The 21255-nt window shown below is 34.8% G+C and overlaps 1 protein-coding gene across 2 annotated transcripts in view; it reads right to left on the bottom strand.

Annotated features, from left to right (window-relative positions):
• Positions 1–21255, bottom strand: part of CDIN1 (CDAN1 interacting nuclease 1) — a 121780-nt gene that overhangs the window by 78314 nt on the left and 22211 nt on the right. For both annotated transcript variants that reach the window (XM_085062025.1, XM_085062024.1), the window contains exons 2-5: positions 19422–19467; positions 18501–18565; positions 15219–15279; positions 12191–12263 (exon numbers count right to left, since the gene is read on the bottom strand). In XM_085062025.1, coding sequence (XP_084918151.1) covers positions 12191–12263; positions 15219–15279; positions 18501–18565; positions 19422–19467 — 245 coding nt within the window. The remainder of the gene's footprint in view (positions 1–12190; positions 12264–15218; positions 15280–18500; positions 18566–19421; positions 19468–21255) is intronic.

Raw genomic sequence — 21255 nt, 5'->3', positions numbered from 1 at the left:
GTTACACCAGCCACTCAATATCGGGCCAGGAATGAGAAAACACATAGCTAATTTCATGGAAACCACTTTCCTTTTATTGTTCTAAAGGAACAAATCTTTTACTTCTATCACACACCAAAATTCCAACAGCAAACAAGAGCACACAGGACACCTGCTAAATAACAACAGTTCAGTCAGCACTATCAACCCCTCACTAGATGATGAAGTAGAAAGCTCATTTGCAGAAAAGCCACTTGTTAAAAAATTCATAAATTCATAAAGACATTAAAAACATTCTACCACAGTTTATAAACTAACATGTTATTCAAACATAACAAACAAAAGGCACTGAGAATGCAAAGCCAATAGCAATTCTTTCACATCCACAAATCACTATTGGCATACATTGTTAAACATCTTGGACATGATTTTTCACTAAGGTGTAATGATTTTCCGTTAATAGGAAAATAAGCTTCTCTAGGCAAGGATTTAATCTTTAATTTACGCTATCCACCTACTTCGTGAAATAACACACCAACAAATTGCAGTGAAAAACTTGGAAAGGGGTAAATATTAATGCCAATTATATGCTTAGATAAGTTAGCAGTGATTAGGGAATTATACAATAAAGTCTATATCCACTACATTATGTTTTTAATGATCACTCTAACAAGCACTTAAGTGACTGTGATACACTAAGGAATGACCAATACCACTGCGTAAGGTTGAAATATCACTAAACTTGCAGTTTTTTGACATAACAAAGAAAATTAAAGAAAAAGAATTGTTTTATAAAATCTCTGTTAAAGTTCATTAACAGCAGCTAAGGAAACAAACTAGTCACACAGACACAACCAAAGAAAAATCCCAAAGCACTGTCAAGGGTTAGACTCTGTGAACAAGAGAAATACATGTCCACTTTCTCACAACAAAAGCTACCAATGGTGTCACGTAAGTCGACACATACTAAATCAGGTTGTTTAAAACGTTTTATAAGTACCTAACAAAAGGTAAGTGATGAGGTTATAGAGGATTTAAATATGTCAAACTTGGGTTAAAATCCTGAAGATGAATCTGAGTAAACAGGCATCTATTGAGAAGCTCCAGCTCCACATAGCTGCAAGCTTCAGGTCAAACACATGATGGCCTTGTATACGTATTTTCAGGGCTGGGCTCTCAATTAATTTATGGAAAGAAAAGCAAAGAAATTTCAGAGAAAAGGCTAAATGAATATGTGCTTCAATAGCAGATTGAGAAAAAGGATTTTGTAAGTGAAAAGTGTGCCCCTTCGTTCTGTCTACTGAATTGTTTTACTAATCTGAAAAGAAACATAAAATTAAATGTAAATCAAGCAAATCCTTATACTGAATGCAAGTAAACAGTTCTGTGAGTCATGTGAGATTACCCGGAGAAAGCACTGACAAAAAAGAGAATCATCCCTGAAGCAGGAAGAAGAAAGTTCTTCAGAAAAGTAAATGGAATTCTGATCTGGGAACTTGAAAAAGGCGAGAAATTCTACAGTTTTGTAAATAAGACTGAGATTAATTGTTATCCTAAGGATTCAAAGTTATTTTTAAAAGCTGTTTCTGTTACTTCAATTTTCAGTTGTTCCTAGCTTTCCTAAAGAAAACAATAGAGAATAGACAGAGTTGCATTTCCCAAAGATACTTCAAACTGCAACTCTGAGTGTACATTTAATCTGAATTATGGGATTCCATTGTCCAAAAGGTGAAGAAACTGGGGCTTAGCATTTGGAGGTTACATCTTCGAGACACTAGAGTCCAAGAGAGAAAATATTCCCAAATCATAGTATCCAGTAATGCACGGTAGAAAAAACAGGTCAGTAATTCTTACATTTTACTAGTCTCTAAATTGGCTGAAACAAGCCTGGCATTCCCTAAGAATTGATTTTAATTAGGCTGAATAAGAAGAAATTGACTTGGAAATATTACCAAACTCCTCATAACTCATAACTCCTGCTTATATTCACCTGGAATTATTACTTTAATTTCTGTCATCCTATCTCAAAAATGTCCACTGGAAGAACTATGGGTTCTAAGACAGAAAACAGTAGTGGCCTAAAGAAACATACAATTTGGGAAATAAAAATTTATTTTGGAAGACACAAAAAAAGGGGACACCAAAAAAGACAATCTCTGCTTACCATTTCTGCTGAATGTCAGAACACCCATGGGCATTCAAGTTATTCTGATGAAAGCATTTAAACATTTTTTTTATGCAAAGACACTTTTATGAAACTTATAGCCACAAAACATCAGGGCCAAAGACATCACAGGATTAAAAAATGCTAGATATTTAGCACTGTGAGTATTCAAAATAAAAGGAAAACCAAGCAACTCTGAAAAAAAGGATCCGCATTCTGGAAGTGATACAAAACAAAACCAAGTAGTTGTTTTAAGAACTTCTTTGGGAGACAAAGAAAAGCTGGGTAAAGGTTATCTTTAAGTACCTGCTGGGGGCAGAGCTGGGAGAAACACATTGTCAGTGAGTTTTCTGAAACCTACAATGACTAGCCGCTCATACACTACCACACCAGCAAGATCAGGGAGAGAACTGGAAGAGTAAAAGTGAGAAAACTCAGAGGTTGAGATAAAGACAGTTTAATATGGAAATGAAAGGCCATACACACTAAGAAAGCAAAATAAAGAAACAATTTAGTGTTTCCCATGGGCAGGCAGGTGTTCAGCATCTCCAGGAGAGCAGAGCCCCATCACAGGTAATGGTGACTTGGGAAGACAAGAATATACAGAGGATAGCTCCCATATAGAATGGACAATGAAGTAAATTGCATTGAAAAAAAGACAATTTTTTTTCAACCACCACAAACAGGGTTGTTCAGCCACAAAGAATATTTTGGGAGAGGTATCATCACAAATTTTGTGTACATGAAGAACACATCAAAGTCAAATTATAATTCCTTAAAAAGAGTAAGCAATCAGTAAAATAACATGCATGTTATTTCATCCTTTCCATTTTAGGATAAAGGATAGGAAAAGGATAAGTGTGGAAACACACTCCCTACCTCACTGGAGAAAACAACTGGGACCAATTTTCATTTCTAATTAAGAATAAATATTATAATGATTTATTAAATATGTTTGAATGGCTCTATTGTGAACTAAGGTCAAAATACAATTTCTGAATTCTCAAGCTATGACGTAAGATTAGCTTTATTGATCTTCTGCATGACTTTTTAGAGCTCTCAATCATTATTTTGACAGTTTTATCTTACTGTAATATACCTCCTTTTAGGTAATTACAGTTACTATGTTCAATTTCAATCTTCTGTAGGACTTTTCCTCTAGATAATCACACCTAGATCTTCTTTCTTTCGTCATACATATACAATCAACTTTCAATGATAGTCTTAATTATTTTAACAGTGTAATTTTAAGGCTTACCAAAACAAGTTCAAGAGTCAATTATACAAGAAAACCATCATCCTTAAAATCTCTCACAAAATTCATTTTATAAATACTGAACACCTTCTTTAGCAAAACAAAAAGCAAAACATGTAACATTTATGAACCACAGAAGTTACTTAAAGTTAAGTCGTATACATCTCATGCTTTAATTTATACCTATTTCTAATCTTACCACCATGTCACTACTGTCAACAGACTGCATTTATTGTCCTAATAACATCCCCATAGGTACCAGTAGGCTGCTGTTCTTTCCCTGTGAAACCATCTCTTCTCCCAGATGAATAATCCCCAGTTCCCACAGCCTCTTCTCATAAGGCAAGTGCTCCATCCCCTTTACCATCCCAGCGGCCCTCCAGTGAACTCTTCTTAGTCCATCAACCTCTCCCTTCTACAGCTGTGGTTTACTGCAGAAGGAGTCCAGAGTTTTGCTGCTCAGCTGAATCAGACTCAAAGGCATCAGAGAGCACAGTGCTGACTGTGCTCCAACCACAAAACAATGTGACTGAGTAAAGCTGGGACGACATGTCTTCCCCTTTAGCCTAAAGGTTCTGCCTGAAGGTATTTTTGGCATGGTCTAGTTCACCTAAACTATTCCTGTAAAAATCAGAAGAGAACTCAGCTGGCAGAGTTATACTTTGTTGACCTGCTTACTACTGATTTTCAAATAGTGGTTTCCAATCTCCTTAGTCAAACAACAGATTAAATTCAGTTAATTTTATTGCTTGAAGGCTCTGTTGGTTTTTTTTATTATTATTATTAAGGAGACCTAAAATGGAAAGGATAAAAGAGTCTGCTTTATTTTAACTAAAAGGTTAGAACACATAACCAAAAGAGAGTTTTCAGGGTCACAGATCCTACATGGGAAAAAAACACCCAACCTCAGCCTTCAGCAATTTTTTTTTCATTGGGTTTTAAGTATCTTTTTCGAATATTTTTTACTGTTTCCTTTGGTGTTTTTCATTGTCTTAAGATAGTCCTGAGGATGTGAAACATTTGGAATACTCTTTCAGATGAATCTTCCTGTATTTTGTTGTAAAGTCAGTGTTTTAACTGAGCTTTTGTAACACCCTTCAGGTACTCTGCATTTCGCAACCTTTCTATTTTTATGCTTTTTTGCTCAAGCAGAGTCATTCTGAAGTAGAATGAAGTTAAGTCATGCAGTGCTTTTTTAGCAACTTCAATATGAAGTACCTGGATGCTGTACTTATTTAAAACAAAACTGTTTTAAATTAGATGGGATTTAGTACTTGTGCTTCAGCACAGCGCTGCATATATGCTGGGGAAAGGTCTGAAGGAAAGTTCAAAATGGATTATTTGCAATGAAAGGCATTTTTAGAGAAGACAGCAAGGCCCATTCCCACTGCTATTGGTAAGTTAATGCTGAAGCTGCAATATTTACATAGATTTTATTGACTCTGCTATGGAAATAACACATCTCACATTGAAGTAAGAGAAGTTGGAATAGTCCAAAGAAAGGAAACTTTAAGGATTTGAAGGCAAACAGCTTTTCTCAGCAATACTGTCTCAAGAAAAATTCTCTCCAGCACCAATTTATCAGTGCACTATTGAGGCTGCATCCATCAGACATTTATACAGAAATGGGAAGACTGAACCTTGCTCAGTGTTATAGAAAAGCTGAATTTTCTCTGAAAAAGTGGACAACTGACTCACAGAGGTTAAAAAGAAAAATTGCCTTTCATTTTGTGTTCATCCATTTTTCCCTTTCTAGCTTAAAGAGGAAGCAAGGAATGAGCATGTGTGGATTCAGAAGCATCTAGCCCTCATAAATCCCTGCCTGTCAAGTTTAAGATTGAATCTTCATGTTGGTTTTGACACAACCTTTCTGTAAGACTGTAGCCAAGTTAATTAACCCACTCATGGTTCAAATGTTTCATTTGTAAACTGGGATAGTTTAAAAGGATTTGGACCAAAACTCAAGCATGGCCACAGAGTAAGCCAGTACTTCAAGAACATCAAGAAGCAAAAACTGCTTACATGAAAACTATTCTTTTGCATTGTAGACTCAGCCTCCTGTTTCCGTTGCACTGTTGAAAATTAGGTACTTGCATGTATCCAACTTAGGGATTCTAGAACCACTCAACAGTTTCTTCAAAAGTAGTTTTAATTCAGTTGCCAATTTTCACTTGTAAGAGAAATTTGCTTTGAATACCTGCATGAGACCTGTTCTGTAACAGCATCCCTACATGACAAGACTATTACACAGCAAATGAAAAAAGCAGGTTGTTAACAGTCAGTCTAATGGTGAAGAAAAAATATTTCCCCTTTCCTAGAAACACAACAAGTGAAATACTGACAAGCAGATTTAAAAAAAAAAAAAAAAAAAAAAGAGTGTAACGCAATTTCAGAGGCAGAATCCATTCTGGACATAAAAGCGAGGAATATTTTGTGTTTTGAAGATGCAGAATTTGTTTTTCTGACTTTAACTAATCAGCTTTGATAGCTGTCCCTATCTACTAGCTTTCCATTCTCACCAATGCAACTAAAGGAATACAGATGTTTCCTGTAGTCAAGCAAGAGATAAACCATAATGAGATACCTAAAAATTTTGGTTTTTCCCAGAGAAAGAACTTCTACATCTGAAAGGACAGCTTAAGCATCTGGTATACTTCCTCTCTGTGCCTTTGTAAAAATATTCTGCATTATCAATATGAAATCAAAGAGAGGAAGATGGAGAAAGCAAAAAATTAAGAGCAACTTCAAATGCTTGCTTAGAAACACTATCATTCTTCAGTACTAAAAATGAGACTTTCTCAAGTCTATGTGTTAATAATATGTGTGCAAATGCAAAGAACCTGAAATTCATGTGATTTTATCTTTCTGAACTAAAGTTAGTCAACAGAGTGCAAACTTAATGGACCACAGTCAGAAGTTCTTAAGTAAAGAACTCTTGCTTTCTGATACTGATTGTCATAAACAAAATCTCATCCATGTGGAAACACACATGCAAAAAAGTAAAACAGAATATTGCCAAGACATACTGTGCACTTCTTATTTTTACTACAAAGAAACCTACTACAATTTAAATTTTTGCATATCCAATAGACATAGAAGTGAAGATAGTGTTATATTCAAAGTTGTTTTTACAATCAGCAATATATTGCAATCAGCATTTTCACAGCCTAAAAGAGTAGTGATTGGCCTTGTTGAATGTCTAGACTTGTTAGGCACTTAGCAAATTCTCTTAAATGTGCTGTATTTTAACATAACTCCAGGCTACTCGCCTGAAACCAAATCCTTACTTCCATGGATTCTGCATTAGTTCACTGTGATAATTAGTCAATAGTAATACACTTCTGGAAGATGAAGCATATTTCTACACTATATATATCTCAAGTAGAAAACATTGTGCAATAAGGAAAAATGTGAAGTAAGACCTAATCAAATGTATATTTTAATTCCTGCAGATTTAAGCACTTTGAGATTATTGCAAAAGAGCTCCTTCAGAGTTGAAAATAATTTCTAAAAGCTATGTATGTATTTTTGCGAGAGGCAATACAACTTTGAAAATAATTTCATGCATGTTAAGGATTGTTGACATACTGAGGTAGCGTTCAGAGTGGACCGATTATACTACGTATGCTGTACAGATGTACTTAACAATTTTGAAGCCACAGTTTTTAATTACCTATTACTAAAAATAGTTTCTAAAATTCAGTAACAGTTATAGCTGTACTGTGCAGTTTGTAATGCTGCAGAATGCTTGTTTTAGAAATCTTTTCCAATTCTTGCCTGCTGTCAGTCTGTCTTCACTTGGCAAGTGGACTGTAGATGTATTTCAACAGACACCAGCACTGCTCTGTGCAACTGCTCAACTTCAGCATATAAAGGCATCTTGTTGTTTCTTTTTAACATTTCACCAAGAGCTGAGTGTAGAAAGCCTGATAATATTGGTTTACCTTTCAAGTTGCTTATTCAATAGCTAAGGAAAAGTAGAGGAAGGTGGAAGGATATTTTGACCTTATATATGTGTTGCTGTCATGTTAATAATCAGCAGCAGATAGCCATACAGAAGCATCTTGAGATTGTATTTTACATTATTAGCTAAGTAAATAAAAAGAGGGCAGAAAAGGAAAAATTAAAGAAAGCGGCAAGACTCTGCCCTTCTTCCTCTTTATGCAGCTGCCATCATCAATTTCCATTCCTGTTCACTACCTTTAACAATGACTTGGAAGATACCAGAGACAACCAACCAGGAGGCAGGGCTGGCATTCAGATGGACCCAGACACGAGAGGTGGGCCAGCAGGAATATAATGAAAGGGTCATATATATAATATAATGTATGTATGTAATAATATAATGTATATAATATAATATAATATAATATAATATAATATAATATAATATAATATAGTATAATGCAGGAATATAATGTAAGGGTCAATGTGCAGTCCTGTACCTGGGAAGGAGGAATCCCAACAACAATGCAAGCTGAGATGGATTGGCTGAGGAGCAGTTTTGCAGAAAAGAACTTGGGAGCCCTGGCAGGGCAGCAAACTGAATGCAAACCAGCAGTGTGTTGTGGCAGAAAAGGTGGACAACAGTAACTTGGGCTTTGCGAAAAGGAGCAGAGCAAATAGATTCAGGGAAGCCATTCTCCCTTGACTTAGCATTTATTAGACCACAACTAGAATACAGTTTTGCACCCCAGAATTCAACACCTGGAATTCAATATATTAAAAGGATTTTAAGTACAGAATTTATCTATTTTAACATCATAATCAACTTTATTTTTCTTTTTAGGATATAGAGATAACTGCAATATGTGATGTTCCATTTACAGGGTTTCATTATGTTTATGTAAGGCACCGCCTCTCCTTGGCCCCAGAGTTTTGTTTGGAGTTAATCTTCCGATACATTGATAGAATAATCTGAGAGCTCCAGCAAGGTAATAGGGGAAAGAATTATTATAGTGCTTGGTTGAATAACATATTTTGAACTTGGTTAAGTCAAAGGATACACAGAGCATATTCTTCATACTGTAGAGCATCCCAAAAGAAACTGAAGGTGGTCACAATCTAAAAACTGGCACACAAGGCTCTCCTGCCCATGCCTGAAAAACACTGAAAAACTGAGTGTGAAAACACTCAAAGGATACATATTTGTTTGCATCTAGAAACTGTGAACTTTTCATTTACAACCTATGAAATGATGACTATTATGGCATAATTGTCTTTTGATGTACATAAAATAAGTGGTATAGAGGTCAATTCTAAGCTCTATTACTTCATGTAAAAGAGAACTTAAGACTGTTTTTGACTGCAACAACAATACACGGTAAAAATAGGGAATTTGGTGCAGTATTACAGTAATCTCTACCCTAATATTGAAGTTAATGGAAAAGGAAAAATAAAAGGCCATCAAAACAAGAAATCTGTTTTCTGGAATGGAAGAAGACTAGGCTACAAGGTGCAAAACTTCCCACTGTACTTAACTTCCATTCTACTTAAACTTCGTGGGAATTTAAGTCCACTTTCCACATTTAATTTGAAAGAAATACTAAAGGTATGATGCTGTTAGATACTCTAATGGCAAGCTTCTTTCCTAGTAGTACAGGTCAGCTGGTAGAAACCTTTTCTATTGTAAATATTGATATCTTTCTATATTTTTTTTTTGACAGCTTCTGTGTCTTACCTTGCAAATAGAAATGTAAATATTCCTGCTCAGTGATAATTCTGCTCCCACATTACCTAGCCCACAGATTTACTTTTCTAGTTTCTGATTCTTTGGAAATATAAACTCCTTCCACAAAACTTTCACATATAAGAAACATATACTATAAACAACTCTGACCTGATACAACATGCTGTGTTTTAAAAGGGCAGACAAAATACACTTTCTTTTTACTCTAAATAGATTATTGTGAAGTGGGTTGTGCATCTTTTTTAAATACCATTTGTGTTACATGAGGTCTTTTAATCCTTTGCACTGTGTAATTCTATGTTTTACAGTCTAAACACAAGAAAGTCAAAGTTAATTTTTATAATATTGCACTACTCTATTTTAATAAAGATATGCTTTACTAGAATGGAGCATTCCTGAAGCAATAAGCTGTGTGTTTCTCCTCACCCCTCTCATCTGTACATTTTCGTAGAAGCAAAACAATTTAGAACTATGAATTGATTAGTGAAAGTAATAGTACAGCTACAGTACTTTCCTCTCCCTGCGGGAAAGCTTTTTTCAGTTTTAAAGGGGAAAAATTAAAAATACAAAACCAAGACTGACTGAGACTTGCAGCTCATTAAAGCTGGGGTGATTTCCACTATACAGAATTCTATTGATCTCCATAGTCCACAGTAGACAAAAAAGTGTGGTCAGGGAGGGAATGATGGATGCCTCTGCCAATAGCACTGAACAAACCTGTTAGCTAATTGCTACCAAAGACAATTATCCCCGCATTGTTTCATAATGGAAACACATTACAAAACTCTAATATACACACAGGGAAATTTGATGATTTGACTGCGGAGCCATGTGCATTGAATCTCATTGCCAAAGGCCAGCCAGGTCGCTGCTGTGAGGGGAAGAAAGTGTCAGAATAGAAGCCTGAGTATCTCACAGCTCGTTCTGTAAAACGAGTTTAGCAACTCCACACTATTGTAACAACACAGCAATTCCCCTGCCACACCCACACATCTAATGTACCACACAGGGCATGTATCTTTTAATGAAAATTAAAAAATAAAATGTACTCTGAAGGATATAATATTTTCATGCAGTACAACTAAAAGCCAATGCTAAAACTGATTCTTCACAGTTTTGATCACCATGAAAGATTTTTCATCATTCCACATTTAGATTACAAGTCGTATAACAAACAGTGACAGCCATATAACAAACAGTGATTTAAATGTGTTTTATATGGCAAAATCCACCCCCCAATCAAGTGTTGCAAATTCACTTTTGAAAAAAAAAACAACCCCAAAATAGATCACAACAAAACTGTCACTGAGTTAAGCAGCTATGAAATCTAAAAATGCTTTAAAATAAGGATTTATTTCATTATACCTAATTACAGTGTAATTCAAGAACACAACACTGTATAAACAATTTGTCTCCTATCCCTAGTAACCACATTCTTGGAATGCCTCTTTCTAAAGAGGATTCTAAATGTGCTTGTGCTCCTTCCTGGCATGCTCACTCAAGACACCTAATTCTAGCAACACAGTTACATGAATTCTGGTGTACAGTACAGCTCAAAATTATACACTGTTTGACTGTGCAGTATAAGATGATGCAAAACAAAAAAAAATTACTTAAGGTATGTCATCATTATAAAGATAAATTAATAGTCAGAAAATTTTATGATGTATTTTGCTTTACTGTGCTTGTACTGCTCTCCATCGGCCAGCTTACCTGCTTCAGATTGTGCTGACTACTATTTTGACAAGACCTGGATAGCAGTAGGTCCAAAGCAATCAGAAGGTTGACTTTGACAAATGGTGGTGCTGCGGCGAAGTTGAAAATAACACACATCCACTTTAATCTCTTTCTTGATTAAATCGAAACCATACCATTCTGACATCATGTGATTTGCTCATGAAGCATCACTGCAGGTTACTTTAGAGGCTACATCTATTGAAATGATATTGAATTTTTAGGGGAAGTACTTAATTCATTCAAATGAAACCTTCAGAAGGTAACTGGGCCACCAGTCATTGATAACTGTACAGATTCAAAGAAAACCAAAGGAAAAATCCCTGACAAAATCCACCATATGCTACTGCATGATATTTTAGTAGGTATTATCTTTTGCTTTCAAAAAGAGAAGATTATACGCATAAAGCATATTCTGAAGCTTTTTACCTATTCTGCCATAGTCAAGCTCCAAAGGTAAACATTACACTAGGTAATAAAAATGCAGAAGATGAAATTGTCTTTTTTACATGAGACTAGGCAAATATTTATGGGGCAGTTGACAAACTCCTGCCTAGTAAAAGAGCCAGCACTGAGAGCAATTACCCTGATATTCATGACTCACTTTGAATATCACATTGAATATTACTCATAAATCTTTTACGAGCACATCCCCAGAGCTCACTTAACAGCCGGTTTTAATCATGCAGTTGACACAGAGAAAATAACAAAATGTATTTTTTCAGTGGCAAATTAATTTAGGCTTGAACCTCCTCCTGTAGCTCTATTCTTTTCTTTCCTTTCACTCCATTTTTTTTTATTTTCTTGTACTGAGACCAGTTAAATGCACTTCTGTATATATGAGCAATATTTCTGCAACGTTGCAAAATTAAAAAGTGGCTTAGGTTTATTTTAAGAATTACTGTCAGTAATTACCAATTTTTAAAATACAAAATTTTAAACATATAAATGTGGTGTGAGAGCCATACCCTTTACTTTACTGGAAGAACAGATATTCTGGAAATCTAAGAGGGAAAAAGATTAATTTAGATAGTAATAAATTGTGGCTGGTCTTCTTACATACAGTTTAACTGTCATTAACTGTTGAAGAAACCAAACTTTAAATGTTACCCTCATTATCTCACTTCCAATGTTGCTTTAATTATTTTTCTATCATAGTCAGAAGCAAAGTTGAAACAAAAAATACCTTACAATAAAAAAGAAAAAAGAAAAAAGAAAAAAGAAAAAAGAAAAAAGAAAAAAGAAAAAAAAGAAAAAAGAAAAAAGAAAAAAGAAAAAAGAAAAAAGAAAAAAGAAAAAAGAAAAAAGAAAAAAGAAAAAAGAAAAAAGAAAAAAAGAAAAAAGAAAAAAACCCAGCTAAGATACTTACGGATGGCTTGCTCTTTTTCTTGTAGAAATCTTTCCAACACAATACGAGCCATCAGTGATGGGGCAAAGTCCACCTTAACCCAACAAAAATAAAAACAGAATTTCAGGAGGCAAATGCATTTAGATGCACACTTGACAGAACCGTAATCTGTTTGTAGATTAAAACTAAATAGCAAAACAGAAGAAACAGGATCCTTTTTCAATTATTGAACTCAACTATTCGAACCAAATGTGTGGTAGCAATTCACAGTACCAGTGAAAAACCAAATAAAGAAGACAACATATAATCCTGGTTATTATGTTTGATGTTTGTACATTTTGCATCTGAACGACCCTTTGGAAAAGATGACACTGTAATCCCTTTTATAATGTTAGCCATCAAAGAAAAGAAGGGGTGATTCTTTGCTATGAATACTTGAACATGTGGTACCCATCAAGTGATACCACATATCCTTAGCATCAATATCTCCAGCAGATATGTTGGGCATGGTCAAAATTACTTTAGAGTTTATTATTTTCATTTTTAACAAAGCTATTCCTTAATTTAAACTTTTTTATGTGTATGAAAAATGCATGACCTAGTTACTCCTGAAATTACAATAGCTTTTTAGATACCATTAAAATACTGCTTTAGTGAATCAGGATTTTAACTAGGAGACAGTGAACCTTGCTCACACATTGTCACAGAGAATTTTTCTTGACATCTTTTTAAGTTCACTATTAGTGCAAAAATTTTATCTTGATTTAGTAACTAGACAAAAAAGGTTGCTCAATTTGTGCACACATATTTTTCCAAATATGTATGTATTTGGATGGCCTTAAATTCCCCAAGTAGTGAGAAATGCTTTCCATGGAGCTGCTTATTTCCAGTAACCCACATCAGAGCTGACACATGAAAAATGGTGAAATTACTGAAGGTAGTCCAGCCTGAATAAGGACTACCTTATTAGTTCAGGTACTTGCATCGCCCTAATTTTCATATTAATCATGTGTCCATCTTTCTTTGAAATAGGGCCATCATGCTTCATGTCAGAATTTAGCATGTAAGTAAAATTCATAGTGCTTCAAATCTCACTTGAAAATATTTGTATGAAAAGAACACTGACTAATTTTATTATTTCTAACAAAAATGTGATTTATTTTAGTCTTTTTGTACTTTATACACAATATGAACAGCTGGCAAATAATTTTATTTTAAAAAAAGAACTAGAAGTAGTTTTATAAACCCTCAAAAAACACCCCCAAAAGATAACAATATGGAGCTTTTCCTATTTAACAGAGCTGCTACACACTGTAATGCAGCGATGTTATATATTTCTCATCAATTTTTACAGTTTCCACTGATTAAATATATATTGACTCATAAAGTATTACCATTACATCAATTGTCAGCAGATGCAAGAGTATGTCATTTAAATATTAACTATCATATAAAAATGGCAGCTTGATTGTTTGGAAGCAGTAATCTGGTGCTGGTTATTGCCACGTTTCCCTAATGCATTAGGCAGCAGTCACAAAATGCACTGCCTTTCTTATATTCCTGCTACTACAAAACCAGAAGCAGATAAGTTCTTTATGTATCTCCCCTTTCTCTTAGATTTAATTTTTATTTATTTCTGAACTGCAGATATCTTTGATCTGAATTGCAAAAATGCATTAGTGAAATATAAACAAAGATATGCTCACTGGAGTCAGAAATTATATGCATCATCTCTAAATCAATGGAAAAAATATACAAAGAACCAGTAACAGATATATTACTTTGTGCTTGAAATATTTTTATGACAGTTCCCATATAATATGGGTGCAATATATCATGCATTGGGATGCTTACCTAAATTCTTAATAAGATTGTACTTATTTATGTAAAGTACATTCTATTCTCAGTACTTCAAGACTTGTCTTTTCCAGAGGTGGTAAGAAGCTACACATTACCACTAATATGAAATAAATCCTTTATTCTATGCTAACTGTACGATCAGGTTACACAGACACTTCACAGACCATTAAAACCTTCCAGTAATTGATAGGTAATCGGTCATTTGCTAGCTGCAGCAATGTACATGAGAGAAAAACCATTCTTTTTTACTAATGTAACATGTAGAACTTGCTGCTATTGCTACACTTAATGTTCATAGTGCCATATCATTTTTAATGCAAACACTCATTTTCTCCTTCTTTCTTACATTTTCTATTAGAATGCAACACAAAACAGCATAAATTTCATTCTATCCCTTTGAGGATTGCCTAAGCAGCTCCAAGGAGTATCAGCTATTGTACTGTTACTATTACAGTAAATAAATATTTTAGAGTTTAAAAAATAGGTATTTAATCAGTTTTTTTTTCTAGGAAACTCTTTGCCACTTTTTCAAACTTTTTATCTCTTCTTTAAGGTAGTGCTTAGATAGCAGTTGTTAAAACTAATCACACTTTGTATAACAAGGCAAACTCATATTCTAGTTAATAAACAGCATCAATAAAATTGTCACGACTTTAATGGCATCTGTACAGAACTTTTCATACACTGAGGAATTTATTCTGCTTAAGTGCTTTATATTAAGCAGTTTTCATTAGCCATCCTCTAACCTGTACAAACAAAAATAAATGGAGTCAGGAAAATGATCTGTTTTAAGCATTCCTATTACTAAAAAACAGTAATAACTTAGATGGGTTTTATTACTAAAATCAAGGAATCAAACTGATACAACTCAATTTAATCAATGTTAGAATTTTTAGCAGGTTTATGCATTAAGGACCTACAGCCTGAAATTTTCAGCAAAACACAAATTCAGGGCATCCCACACATTTGCCTTGAAGTTAAGAGACTAATTACGTTAACTGATTTATTAATAAATGTGGCTTTTTGTCTAATTATTTTAAGTACTAACAGACTGGGGAACCATTTAAAATGTCTAATGTGCCTTGAAACCATTTTTTTTTAGGTTAATTACATTTCTCACTGAAGTCACTGTAGATATGCCCCTCAGGTTTTACACTAGAAGATTAAAGAAAAAAGCAAAGATGATTACCTCATTGGCCAGGTCCAGTAATACTGGGGCAGCTGAATTTTTCATCACCCCATTCAGGTACCTAGACAACACAAAGCCAGGTAATTTTGCAGTGGCGAGAAAAGGCTAGTTTATACATGTCAGCATCCCTTGTGAATCTTTTTCATTAGAGGGAAAATACCCCAGTACAGAGTATTTAATGAGAAATCTTTTAAGAAATAAGTATTTTAAGCAATCACTTACTCTCCAGGGTTGTCTCCTATTCTATTAATCTGCAAAATATATCAATCTCAATGAGTCACTGGTAAAAAACCCAATATATAAAGAAATTTAAAAAAATGTGGCTTAATGACACACAAAGAAATTATATCTGTACTACTTAAAGATGCATCACAGACAAATAAACCTCTATTATTCACAATAAAGATTTTTGGTTCCACATGGCCTTCAACCGTGAAGGTGCACTGTATTTCTTATTCAATTCACTACTATGCAAAAAAAGGTAATTTCTCAAATTTAATCCAGGTTTTATCAACTGGGCAGTAGTTTAAACACTAAAGACTTACTTCAGTGAAATCAGTCTAACAATTAAATTAATATTCTAAAGAGAAAACAAAAGAAGAAATATTTAGGATTCAATATAGGTTGATAGAAAGTCATTATCCTATCAGTAACAAAGGCTTCATGTTTCTGGTTGAGGGTTTTACAGAATGATGTTTCTGACCACCACTTCACACAATGTCGCCGCCCTCACTTCCGTTACTTTCACTGCCTGATATTTGCATTTTGATAACCTGAAACCTGTGTTTAGAAGCTGATGGGGAGGAGCTCTGATATTGGAAGCCACTTCGTGTTTTGCAGCCATGTGGAAAAGAACTATACTTACCAACATTCGAACCTGCTCGTTTATCCTATCTGTATTCACATTGCACATCATTACTGACATCATTAGAAGGCCACAGCCTTTCCAGCACTATCATTATCTATCCATCAGAAGACACTCTTCTGCTCATTAGTTACAGACATTGAAATTCTTTATCATTTTACCTTTCTGTGAAATGGGTGTAACACCTTTATAAAACCCCTTCACGTAAGATTAGATAAAGGGCTTTTTGCTTGCAAGTTATTCTGAGGCTTAATGAATTAAGGAAATGAAAAAAGCTTTTTGCTGTAACCCATTTCAGTTCCACATAAAACTCCCCCCACAAAACAAGATTCATCGTGTTATGTTTAAACATGGAAAATTTATAACAGAAGAAAATGAGAGATCATACACTAAAATATGTAACCAGGAAAATGTACTTGAGATTAATGTTCTCAAATATGGATCTGGATGATCGAACAGCAACACTAGAGTGACAACGAGGTAAATTTCTGTCAGATTTCTAACACTTCTGGCAACCTCATTATAGACTAACAGGTCTCACATGCTGATGGCAATACTGTTCTGAAAACTTGCTGATCCTCCTTGCAATTCGTCTTTGTGTTTGCCTAAGTTTTGGACTAACAAGTCTCAGCAGAGAAGCAGAACTACTCTACTCAACTATGTTACTTGCTACTTTACAGGGATTACTGGAAATTACTATCATCAAAACTTACTTAGGTAGTTTCTGACCTAAGAAAGCAATGACAGCACAATTATCTGCTTAGTATCTGAAACAGTAAGGAGTATAGCACCCCGACTGGGGTTTACAGCACTAAAGTGGATGCTACAGAAGAGCAGAGGAGAAGACATGTTTATCATGTTTACACCTGAAGCATTTCAAAGTGGCTTCTAACTCAAGCTGTCTGCTTCTGTAGCTTACTAAACATACTACACAGTAAATCTACTAAAACAGGATTGAGATGAGTTTTCTAACTATTGACCAGAACATCTCTGATTTTAAAACATGTGCATTTTATTCAGCCATGTTAATACACTTGCAAAATGACATGCCCAGAAATAGCATAAAGAATGATTTTTCCTACCACTACCACACAGCTTCATACATAATGCATTAGTTATGTACTGCTATCATACTTCAGACTAGAGAAAAGGACAGGAGACCAAATCCTCCTACCTGATGTGAGACAAACTTAATCATACCTACAACCCTACTGACACCAATACAACTGCTGCTTTGCATAAAGCAAAATTTGGTCCCATGTTTCAAGCTGAAGTTGCTGGAACTAGTGATTTATATGTTCTAAAAAACCAGTTTCTTACACAGAAGTCACAATTACCACAGGCCACTTCACTGAAACTGTGCTAGTGAAAAATAATTTAAAATAGTACTGTATATACATGGTTATTAGCACAACAAAACTTTAAACCAATATTCTTCCAAACAAAAACAACCCTAGGAAAAGTGTGATGTGATCCAGTACAAATTTTACAGAACAATACAACTACTAAAAAACTGAAACATCCAAGCCATCACACTTCAGACTAGATATTCTAAACATTGTCTGATATAATCAGGCTGTAGTTAGGTTCATATATGACTCTGGTGGAAGCACAGTTAATTGATTACAAATGAAGGCTCTTTGTTTATTTTCTGGATTCACACAGATTAGTATTAAGCACAAATATCAGACATATATAATCACAAGTAGGAATTCACTTGCCATGCATGCTCTTCAGATATGTCAGTCTTCAAAGTAATATTTTAATTGCATATCTTTACCTGTTACCAGTATGCCCCAATTATGTCATTGGAATATTTTTAGTAAAGCCTATAGAACTAACAGACAAACTGTAAGGTGTAACAAACACAATTTATTAGCTTAAGATGCAAACAATTGTAAAATGACATAAAGGTTTTCATACTCCCTTAAAAACTATTTCTGACACTTCTGTTGATAAAACAGAAGTGATCTAAAAATTAGCGCTTTAACTGGCAACACATGAATATGTAACTTTTTGTAATGTAACATAAATGTTGTTTTAAACAAGCAACTGTAACAGAACAAGCTCTCTTGCTGTAAGGAAGTTGTCACCAAAATTAGTCATGACACAGAAATCTTAAAAATTACAAACTATAGGCAATACATAATAAATGCTAGCACATGCACTGTAAAAAATATTTGCTTATCCTGACATAGAGTCAGAGAAGTAATTTCTTTCTTAATCAGAATGACCAAATGCTGAAAAATTTCTACATTTTCAGTGACAAACATTTTTAGGTGAACTGTTCTGCATTCCCTATCCCAAATTCTTAATTTATTTTTATAGAAAATTAGCTTCATAGGCTAATTCACTCTCAACTGCAATAAAAACCAGTAGCTTTGACGAGACTTTGAACTGGGGTGGGGAGGTCATACCTTTGGTAATAAGTTTCAATAGCTTCAGCAGTGTGATGCTTGGCATGTGTTCTTTTAATTTGTTTCTAGAAAAATGAAAAACACAAAGAGTTTCATGCATGTGTCACAGATCAAAACACAGAAATCATGACTATGCAAACACACGATCCTTGGCTACACTTTGATAGATGTGAACCATATTTCTAGATTCCGTACAGAAATGACATTCAATCTACCTAGTGGATTGAACGTCTTCAGACCGTACTGCAATGTACCATATGTAAAAGCCAATAAGGTCACAATAATTGAATCTAAATAAGTTTACTGAAGGCTGCTGAGGGCAAAGAAAAACTTGTTCTCTCTTTCAACCTTTGTATTAATTTTCCCTCAATTCAATTCCATCTAAGTCTGGTGCACTCTAGTTTTACAATTCAATTGGCATTTTTAACCAGTAAGAACATTGCTTAAAAACAACTTATTTGAAAAACTACAAAAAGTAATTCCATAGAGACTTGCCACTTGACTGACACCTGTCATCTCATGATAAATGACTCCATTTTCTGCCTCTCTTGCCTTCTGCCACTCCGGCAATGGTCATTTATCATCATCGCTGTCAGCAATGGAAAGCAGCACTGACAGTGCAAGTCAGCAAACATTTAGCACATGGAACCACGCAACACAGGGAAATTATTATTGTCAGAATAATAATGGTTTAGCATAATTTATTACAGGTCCACCAAATAAGCAAAGGCTAGATGTTATTAGACAGATGGATGGGTAGGCTTGGCAGCCATCCACTGAGACTCAGGCGGTGCTTGATGTGGAAAAAGGAACATCCTCCAAACCAATCAGAAAGCTGGCAGTTCAATTACAAAGAAATAAAGGGACATTCATCATTCAATTAGGCACCTGTCAAGCCTCACAAAGGAGAAAACTTCTAACCTGGTACTCCTGGGAGAAGATGCTCAGCAGAGTGGACTGCGATTGACTGGAACAAATAAAAGAAGGACAAAGTTAATTACTGGAGTGCACTGCAAAGAAACAAAAGAGAGGGGAGCTTCAAAGGTAGGCCTGCTGCCCTGTAATCTAACAGAACATGAAAACAAGTGTGGAAAAGTTGTTCCAGATGAACACCTCAGACAAAGGCTTCCTGCTGCTAGGTCAAGGAGAGAGTGTATGAGGGAGGGGAAGAAAATATAGCAAGAATTTCAAACCAAACTAGCATATTCTTTCGGTGATTCAGCTTCAGAACCCAAAAGTCCTACCAGGAGCAGGTAGTGGAGCTAAAAGGTAACAGGGAAAAAAAGGGAATTGAAACAAAATTTCCCTTAATAATTGATGGAGTTAAATTCCATCAGCAGTTGGGAACATGCCGCTTGTTCATTGGCAACATATTGAAATTCATTTTGTTAGCAGCAAGGGAACTTCTTCAGTAGCTGTCTCATATTCAGGTTAAAAACTTCCCCCTCTGTCAGAAGTAGCATATGGGACCAGTGGTACATTCCCACTGAAACTGATGTGCTTTGAAAATGGAAACTTTCACAGCAGGAAGCCAAGATTCCCCAGAGTCGGTCATTTCCAAAAGCTGCCATAAGCTTCATTCATCTAAGGCTCCACTCAATGTCAAACACCTGGCAATGAAGCAACCTGGAAAGCATTCTTCCCAAGTGGGAATTTTTCTCTCTGAATTGTTAACATTTAGAAATGAGACAAGATTTTTTTTCCTCTGAAAGGCAATCAATACCACACCGCTACTGTTTTCAATTGTACTCTGTGGATATATCTACCTCATCACATCCTGAATACTATTAATTACTCCTGATATATTTTTCTACTACATGCAACTTGAACAAATTATAGTCTCAATAAATCGAGTTTTATGGTACAGTAAAGCATTATGAATAATTCACATTTTTCCTTTCATGAACTTACCTACTAAGGCCCAGCATAGGTAGTTCAAAGATTCTGCAATGTCTAAAGCCTCACTCTTCTGTCAGACTTCTTTTATGTGAATTTAACACCTGTATCACATCATAATTACATGGAAAGCACATGCTCTGTCTCCATACATAAATGACCCTTCTCCTTACAACTGTCAAACTTCAGAAATACTACTTTAAGATAGGGAAGTCTTACTCCCACTTTCAAAAGGCAACACTGAGGCACAAAAAAACTAAACGGTTTGATCAGGTTTAAACAGAAAGTATGTGTATGCAACATGATATAAAGTTACCTCTAAACCAAGCAGTTGAAGAATCAGGAACAAAGTGACTAGATTAATGCAGTGCTTTACAAAGAGCTTACAAGTATGTCTTATCCATAGCTGAGCTTGCAGCATCTTTGCCATAATTGTATTTTGGGCTTGTCTGCCCTGCGCAACATCTGCATGACAGCAGTAAGCTGAGCCTTGATCTTTGGTATTTTACACATGGGACTGTTCACCCTGAGTACTGAGACTGAATGCTAAAACTGCAGAAAAATTATTGCAACAGAAACTAATATACAGATTTACTAAATTAATGGATTACAGAAAAAATGAGTACAATAAATAATTTAAATATTTTTATTTAAATCAAATAAACAGTATTTAAATAATAAATATTTATTTAAATATACATAATGTGACACAGAGGCCAGGAGTTACATACCTCAATGCCCTTCCAAAAGAAACACAATCCAAATATGACAACCTGCAAACTGCACATGTAATCAACAGAAGGTGAACAAAGGAAAGAAATTAGGATTACATACTTATGCAGGCTATACATATATAGAA

Source organism: Lichenostomus cassidix, chromosome 5 (assembly GCF_008360975.1).
Source record: "Lichenostomus cassidix isolate B80296 chromosome 5, HeHo_3.0, whole genome shotgun sequence".
Lineage (NCBI taxonomy): Eukaryota > Metazoa > Chordata > Aves > Passeriformes > Meliphagidae > Lichenostomus > Lichenostomus cassidix.
Note: the sequence above shows the minus strand (reverse complement) of the source record. Positions and strands in the feature narration are given on the sequence as shown.